At 44.0% G+C, this 8,318-nt stretch overlaps 1 protein-coding gene across 2 annotated transcripts; it reads left to right on the forward strand.

Annotated features, from left to right (window-relative positions):
- Positions 1 to 2,484: 2,484 nt before the first annotated feature.
- LOC115590819 (diencephalon/mesencephalon homeobox protein 1-A-like) lies at positions 2,485 to 7,809 on the forward strand. Of its 2 annotated transcripts, none has more exons than XM_030432262.1 (5): positions 2,485 to 2,718; positions 4,774 to 4,940; positions 5,075 to 5,269; positions 5,452 to 5,914; positions 6,083 to 7,809. In XM_030432262.1, the coding sequence occupies exons 2-5, from the start codon at positions 4,788 to 4,790 to the stop codon at positions 6,499 to 6,501; spliced, it is 1,230 nt and encodes a 409-aa protein (XP_030288122.1). In that variant the 5' UTR covers positions 2,485 to 2,718; positions 4,774 to 4,787; the 3' UTR covers positions 6,502 to 7,809. The 2 variants fall into 2 exon arrangements, with proteins under 2 accessions (XP_030288122.1, XP_030288123.1); XM_030432263.1 differs by having other exon boundaries at positions 2,489 to 2,718; positions 4,774 to 4,941; positions 5,091 to 5,269.
- The last annotated feature ends 509 nt before the right edge of the window (positions 7,810 to 8,318 follow it).

An 8,318-nucleotide genomic window follows, 5' to 3' on the forward strand; every position in this document is an offset into this window, starting at 1 on the left:
ATTAAAAAAATGCTTTGTAGTCTACATTTTACGTGCAAGTGGCAGACATGTGTCTCTGCTTGCAGTTGCAAAAAGATAAATCTGCAATTGTAACTCTGGAGTTTACGTGGGTGACACAACACGAGTCTGCGGACGGTGAGCTGACAAAACAGGCATCACAACTTCTAGTGAACCCATTCAGAAATACTTTTATAAAACTTTACATTTAAATCCTTTGATTATTATTCTAGAAATCCTCAAATATATGTATTTTTCTTTTTTATTAATAATTTGTTCTGAGTTCAAAATTACATTCTGAAAATGTAAAATCTGTGTGAAGTGAAGTGAGTCAGTTGTGAGCTTGCTGTCCACTCCACCCCTGCGTGGTGAGGAGGAGGAGGCGGAGGAGGAGGAGGAGGGTGGGGGCTGCTGCTCCACTGGCCTAATATCGCTCTAATAGCAGGCCCTCTTGACACTTGCATTAAAGCCCTCAGCCACGCTGGACATTAGCCCGCATTAAGTTCCGTAGAGAGAAAAAAAAGCTGATTTGAGGAAGAGCAGCTGAGAGGAATTCCTTCTCGCTTTAATTGCTTTAGAAACGGTCTCCACAAAGAGACACTGGACAGATTTACCTCCAGTTTAAGTTCTTATTTCCATCGGTTCACAAGTTAATCCGATTTTTTTTTCCTCTTTTTTTTTTTGCCTCCTCTCGACCTAAATGCTCTGCAGAGCCACACTGACACACACAGAGAAGACAAACAGAAGTTAGAAGAAAGAAGAGGGAAAAAAAACTAACATTTGAAAATTATTATTATTTTGAGATTCGTTAACTCACAGAAATGATCACTGACACGCTGATGGATCACTTGTTGCTTGTTGTTCACGTCGAATAATAATAATAATAATAATAAAAATCATTTTACTTTTGTTGCTTTCATATTTTAGATTCCCCCCCAATTATATAATAGGCCTAAGTTTAATTAAAGCAGAAAGGTCGCGGGACAATGGCAGCCTGTATAACTGACCCCAGATCACATTCTCCTCTCACACTTTGGCTGCCAGTACTCTGAAGTTCTGCACATGAATGTGGCCAAAGATCAAATTGAGTTTAAGGATTTGATCCTACCCCCCTCCTCCTCCTCTCCGCCACCTCGCCACCACCTTCCTCTTCTTCTCTCACTCTCTCAGAGGAAAAAAAAAAAAAAAATTCAACAAAATATGCAAGCTTTACATTAAAAGGCTACTTTCCGCTGCCCTTAATTCCAGCCTAAACGGTTTTTCTCCGGGAGAAGAAATCTTTTCTAAAAAACCTCGGAGAAGAGAGAGGGGGCATTATTGTTTTAATCCTCTTACCAGCAGTCATTTTAAGACATTTTTTTGGAGGGTGAAATGGCGTCTTGTCTACCCAATCCTAACCCAAATCCCTCGGGGCCGGGGAGCTGCTGGAGGCGGCGGTGGAGCCCCCAAGCCCGCATCTCTCCATCTCACCCGCGTTTTTCCCACCGAACACGCAGTCAAACCGAGGCAAGAGGAAAATAAAATTAAAGCCCGGAATTAACCTGAGAGTCACCGCGGAGGAGCGGCGCGGGCCGGCGCGCATAGCATTTAATTAAGACCTCTGTTGTTGAGCCTTTATTGGCTGTATTCCAGCATTAAATGAGTTGGAGTTCAATTTATTTTATTCTTGTATTTATTCTTTAAAAGATGATCTGCTGAAGCAAATATTTACATCAAATTCTTTATTCTTCTAAATTTAAGTCGAGCAATATGTATAGTATAAGACATAGCCTAAATACAACCAATACAAAAAGTATTAACATAATGTCCATTTGAGTGTTTGTTGCTATTTGATGATAGTATGAATATTAAATCAACTTATAAGCTACTGCTGTGCCAAAAAAAATAAATTAATAATAATAAGACAACAGTTGAGGAGTTATAGTCGCTTGCAAAAGACAAATAAAGGAAAAAGTGAAAAATAAATAAAAGTGGCACGTTTTCAGGTAGACTCAGAGATTTTAAAAATATAAAATAAATAACAGATGATGGAGAAAAGCTTGGATGCATCTCGTCATGCTGATTTCCTCAAATCAGTTTTAAAGCATTAAGGTACATTTATTTTTATGTGTAACTTCGTCTTCACATCGTCCCCCTAAAAACAAAAACACTTTACTGTTATTATTGTTATTATTAATGTTGTCATTATTATAACATAAAAAATAATTATAACAGTGATCTTAATAAGAATTAAAGCAGCTAAAAACTAATAAGAACAAAAAAAATCCTTACACAGCCCACACAATTAAAAACGACAAAATGTTTTTTTTATTCCCTTCCTTTTATAAAAGTCGGCACCTCGGCTGCAGGGAAACGGTGTCTGAGGTGAGCAGCGCGGTGACGGAGGAGGGCGGGTGCGCTGTGGTTGGAGGGAGAGCGACGGGATTGGCGCAGAGGAGGGAGCGTGCGTGCGCCCCGGTGACCCCCCCACCCGGAGCGCTTTAAAGGCCGATAGATGGCAGCTCAGCATCCTCCCACATCCAAAGAGAGGAGAGCCGGGGGACGGAGCAGCAGCAGGAGCCGGGGACACTCTCAGGATACCACACCGCATGAAGAAACACTGAAGACGCGAGAGAATGAACGAGCGCCCGCGGATTTTAGAGACGGAGATCTGAGAGGAAACATTTTCTGGTGCCGGTGGAAATATTTCGCTTCAGATACACACAGAGAGAGAAAAGAGAGGTAAGAGGTCCGGGCTCCTGTACAAGTTGTCTCGCATTTGCTTCAGTACGAGTCTTTTTACTTTCATTTTTTTTGTGTGAATGTTATGGAGTTTAGTGTCGGACCAGAATCAGTCGGATAAATTGGAGGTCCGGAACAGCACCGCGACACCGCAGCTGAACCATACGAGCGTCTTTTTTCTCATTTAAGTGTTTCAAAGTTTTCGGTGACACTGACGGTTTGAAGGCGATAAATTACGCGTCAAAGAAACGTTATTTTATTTATCTATGAGATTGGTTTTGTTGTTTACATTTACAAGCTGTTACTTGACTTTGAGATTAAAGGAGAAATTCAGGAGTTTTGATTTTTACAATATAATGAGGCAATGACACAAATTCACAAGTTATTTAATTGTTCAATATCTGCGTAAACAAGCTGCTTTCAGAGGTAAATAAGTTTCCCCAGAACACTGTTTTGACGCTAGAAAGGTGGCAGGGTCCACCACACATAAACAAAGTAACTCAGTCTGAACCTGTGCTGTCCTCTCAGGTCAGTTTGTTTATTCATCTTATGCAAACATGAAAACAAAAGTGTTTGTTTGTTTAGTTTGTTTTATCGTGCATTTCCTCTTCTTTCCCCCCCCCCAAAAAAAAAAAAAAAAACCTACAACATGCACCTTTAAAGATCTGCGCTCTGCTATCCGTGCATCACGGGGCTCCGGGCCCCGAGGCAGTCTTCAGCTAAATGCTGTATAACTCATAAATCCACGGCAATTAGCATAATTAGCCTTAAATCAGAGCCGGCGGCTGCGTGACATTGTCCTGAAAGAAGAAGAGCCGTATGTTGAATTTTTAAGCTGCAGATTAAAAAAAAAAAAAATCGAACAGATTACGCGAATCTAGCCAGAGGCTGGTGTGGTACAATAATGCAGGAAGGAAAAAACACACACACACGTAAAACAAATTAAAATGTGATTGTATTGGTCACACGTTTTCATAACACTCACACGCGCGCGCACACAGCCTGCCCCATCCTTCACGTGTCAGGCCCTGATGATAAATTAATATATTGTTGGAGCCTATTTAGCACCCACATTAGACAGCGGCCCGACCCGACCGGGGGATCCTGCTGCATATTTCACTGAGGACCTTTTCACACGTCTCCGGCAGCCTCCGGGCGTCTAAAGCTGACCTGGGACCCGCTGCCCCCCAAACTCGACTCTCGGGGAGCAAAGTAAATATTTGGACGCACCTGCTGTCAGGGCAGCCCGCGGAGCTTCAGCAACGTGTCAGCTAGAGGAAGTGTTTCCAATTCAAATAGTCCGCAGACTGAATGTTTAATCTGATCGTAAATGGTTAAATGAGACAGGGATGGTAAACAAAATATTATTATTATTATTATTATTATTATTATTATTATTATTATTATTATTATGCATGTGGGGATTTCTTTTCATATTAATTTGGTTGACCACAATAAGCAAATCTATCATATTGACCACTTTCACCATGCAAAGATGTGTTCTAACTTCTATATTTACCTGTATTTTTATTACTACATTTTTTTTATAGAATTAAGTGGTAAACAGAAATTGTAATTACTGTTTTCTATTTAAATTTGTACTTTTCTTTTTCTTTTTCTTTTTTTGCACCTCGACTACAACGAAATCTGTCCCCAAATGATTAAATGTTGCTTTCATCAAACCTTAGCTATAATACTACTGCACATTAATAGTTTCAAAGCAAGATATTTATTTGATCCCCTAAAGATTTAAATGTGGGCAAACACTCCGAGGGAACGATAAAATAAAAAATACAAATAAAAAAACGCTTTCTAAAATGTTCCGTTCCGACTGCCATCCCACACGAACGGTGATGAGTGAAATAACTAATATAATAATCATAATACAATGAAGGAATCATTTTCTACTTTAAATGCTCACCTGTTGCCATTTCAATGAGACTGCAGCAAACATTGTCACAAACAGATGTTTAAAGGAGCTACAACTTTAAATCTGGAAACGGTTTCATTTAGAAGGAGGCCTGACTCTCACACAGCTCGTCTTTCTCTCTGCAGACAGCTCGCCAGTCATGCAGCACTACGGGGTGAATGGCTACTCTCTGCACGCCATGAACTCACTGAGCGCCATGTACAACCTCCACCAGCAGGCGGCGCAGCAGGCCCAGCATGCGCCTGACTACAGGCCCTCAGTGCACGCCCTCACTCTTGCTGAGAGGCTGGCTGGTAAGAATCAGTAGCTCATTTTCTTGTTGGATGTTTAAAATGATTCAAACGGTCACCATCGATCCTCTGGGTGCTCAAACGCCCCCTGACCTCGGCCTTCATTTAAACTGGTCGTGTTTCTTGTTTTCTCAACGGCTGCACATTTCAAGACATTATCCTTGAGGCCCGGTATGGCTCCCAGCACCGAAAGCAGCGGCGCAGTCGAACGGCCTTCACCGCCCAGCAGCTGGAGGCCCTGGAGAAAACCTTCCAGAAGACCCACTACCCCGACGTAGTGATGCGTGAGCGTCTGGCCATGTGCACCAACCTGCCCGAGGCACGCGTTCAGGTAAAAACCCCCTCAGAGTGAATGTATCTCCTCCTGTGTGCTTGTTGTTTCACCCAGAGACACTCAGTTAAGGGTGAACTTTAATGCCAACTTGTGTTGTTAGAAGTGATAATGCACAGTCAAGGTGATTGCAAAAATGTGAAGACAAGGCGGTTAAAGTTGTCTGTTGATGCATCTGGCAGGTCTGGTTCAAGAACCGGCGGGCCAAGTTCCGTAAGAAGCAGCGCAGCCTGCAGAAGGAGCAGCTCCAGAAACAGAAGGAGGCCTCCGGAGCTGCAGAGGGCTCTACAGACGAGTCCAAGGCTGACCTCACCACCACCACCACCAGCAGCAGCAGCAGCAGCAGCACCACCCTGGTCCCTGAAGCCCACACTCCTCCTCCTCCCTCCTCCTCCTCCTCCTGCCACTCAGAGACAGAGAGGCTGGCAGCCGCACGGCCGCAGCCAGGTGAGATGAGCGTGGAAGTGAACGTTACCTCCCCTGAGCCGTCAGACAGCGAGTCGGCAGCAGAGGACAACGGCGACAGAGACGAGGACGAAATGAGAGGGGAGACGAGGGTGAAGATCCCGGAGGAGATGCAGGGGGAGGGCGGAGCGCAGCTGGGGAGCAGCTCTCCATCCTGCAAACGGCTGAGCCCCACATCAGGTACCCTTTCTGTCATACTGATGTGTCATATTAAAGAATCTAATCATATCTAAAGGCCTAACAAAAGCCCACAATTTACAGGATACACACAAAAAACATTCATGCAAGACATGTCATTGTGTGTGTCCATAGATACTAAAGTCCTCCTCCTGTCTTCCTGTCTCTCAGACTCTCCCCTGAGCTCCCCCGCCCTGCCGTCCTCCAGCAGTGCGTCCAGCGGTTTGGCACAAAGCAACTCCTACGCCTCGTCTCCTCTCAGCCTCTTCCGGCTGCAGGAGCAGTTTCGGCAGCACATGGCCGCCACCAACAACCTGGTGCACTACCCGTCCTTTGACATGAGCACGCCGTCCTCTCTGCCCTACCTGGGCATGAACGTCAACATGCCGTCCCCGCTGGGCTCGCTGCCCTGCCAGTCCTACTACCAGACCCTGTCGCAGGCCCAGCAGGTATGGAACAGCCCGCTGCTGCAGACGGCACCGGGCAGCCTCCCCGGAAGCCTCAACAGCAAGACCACCAGCATCGAGAACCTCCGTCTGAGGGCCAAGCAGCATGCAGCATCGCTCGGATTGGACACGCTCCCCAACTGAAGCTCGGGCTGCTCCTTCTGTGTGCTCGCCCACTAGTCAGGGCCGTACCTACAAGTTATAGTCCCAGTCAACAGGAGAGGACTCTGGGCCCCCCTTCGCTTTCCTCTTCACCTCAGCTACAATGTGTATCCACTCTAAACTCAAACACATCCCAAAAAACTCATTGAGCTGCTTTGGTCACTACAAAATCGTCCGTCTTAACGATTTCAAATTTCAAAAGTCCTCTGTCCTCTTCTAAATTTGTGCTTGTTTCCACATTATTTTAATTAAACTGCTTTTTATTTGACTTTTTTTTTTTTTTTTGCAGCTTTCTAGACTTAAATAAACCTAATTTCAAAATCACAACCAAGCAGATAAAACACATTTTTCAGGCACGTGTAAAGACCACAAAATGTTTTACAGAGCAGCACTTTAGTTCGGGGGGCCCTGGGCAGTCACCTCATCATCGTCATCGTATGGGCATGCGGCTCATCGCTGGGAACACACCAGAACATGAAAAGCACCTCGGCTGGATAGACTTAACAGAAAATAAGATTATAACAAGAACTCAATGGACTTGAAAATGAAAAGAATCCCACCTGGACTGACTGAACTGTACTTTTTTTGCCTGTGGAACTTTGCTTGTATACGACTCCTCTTCAGCTTCCTCTGTGAAGTTTGGGACATAAAAGCCTCATTCCAGGACAGATATAAGATATTAAAATATTCTATGATTCAACCCCTGAATGGGACCCTATGCATGCATGCACCCCCTCTGAAGCATGGCTTACAGCCACAAGACACAGAATGAAGTCACATCAGATCTGATATCAGAAATAAAGCTACGATCGCTGAATATAATCCCCCATTCAGCTGTATTTCTTTTGTAGATGACACGTGACTCTCCTTGTTTAAGTTACAGCACTCAGCTCAGCCTGCAAAGAATCCAGTGAGCGTTGTAAATATCCCTCAGTGTTCGCTTCCATCGGCCTGGGTGAAGAGCAACTCCTCCTGTGAACCATTCCAGAGGAAACGTTCGACTGCAAGTGTAGCTTGAAGCAAAAGGACCAACGGCAGAAACAGCACCAGAGGAGACGCGGCGAAAAATAAAATGAACCTGGCCGACTTTTTTTTGCTCACTTGGATGCCAGACTGAACTCAGCAGAGACACCACTTCTTTTCTGAGCCAATGACTTCAGCAGGAGAGACGCACAGGCCCATTCTCTATGTATTATATCGATATAGATTCAAGACATGTATTTCTCAGTTGTTTAAAATGTGAGTAATTTATCTGTTTAATGCAAGGGAATAAATCACACCTAAGAATGACTCATGTTCTCAGTGTCGTCAGTTGGAAAAGTAAGATGAAAGTATTTGCCCGCACTGACTCACGTTGCCTCATTTGAACATTTTCCAAAGCAAAGTGGGAGCTTTAAGGGTCCAGCGTGGAGGATTCAGTGGCATCTAGTGGTGCGGTTGGAGACGGCAACCGATGAAATACCCCTCACCTCACCGTCTTCTGTGCACTCCCTTTACAGATTAATGAGGCTCATTCTGAAGTGACAAAAATGATTCTTAGCATCAGGTGATTATACACCAGTGAAAACATAATTTTGAATATTATATTTTATTTCTGCCAATATGTTCCCCCAAATTTTACACACTGGACCTTTAAACTTCAGTTTGACTCAAGAACCTCGTAAAAATGTAAGAAAAGAAAAAATGCACGAGGCGACGTTTCTGCACTGGAACTGAAGAAACAGAGACACTCTGCATGAATATCATTAAAATTCCAAATTTCTAAAATGCACTTTTGTGTTTTCAGGTTTCTAGGTTTC

This window comes from Sparus aurata, chromosome 11 (genome assembly GCF_900880675.1).
Source record: "Sparus aurata chromosome 11, fSpaAur1.1, whole genome shotgun sequence".
Taxonomy (NCBI): Eukaryota; Metazoa; Chordata; class Actinopteri; order Spariformes; family Sparidae; genus Sparus; species Sparus aurata.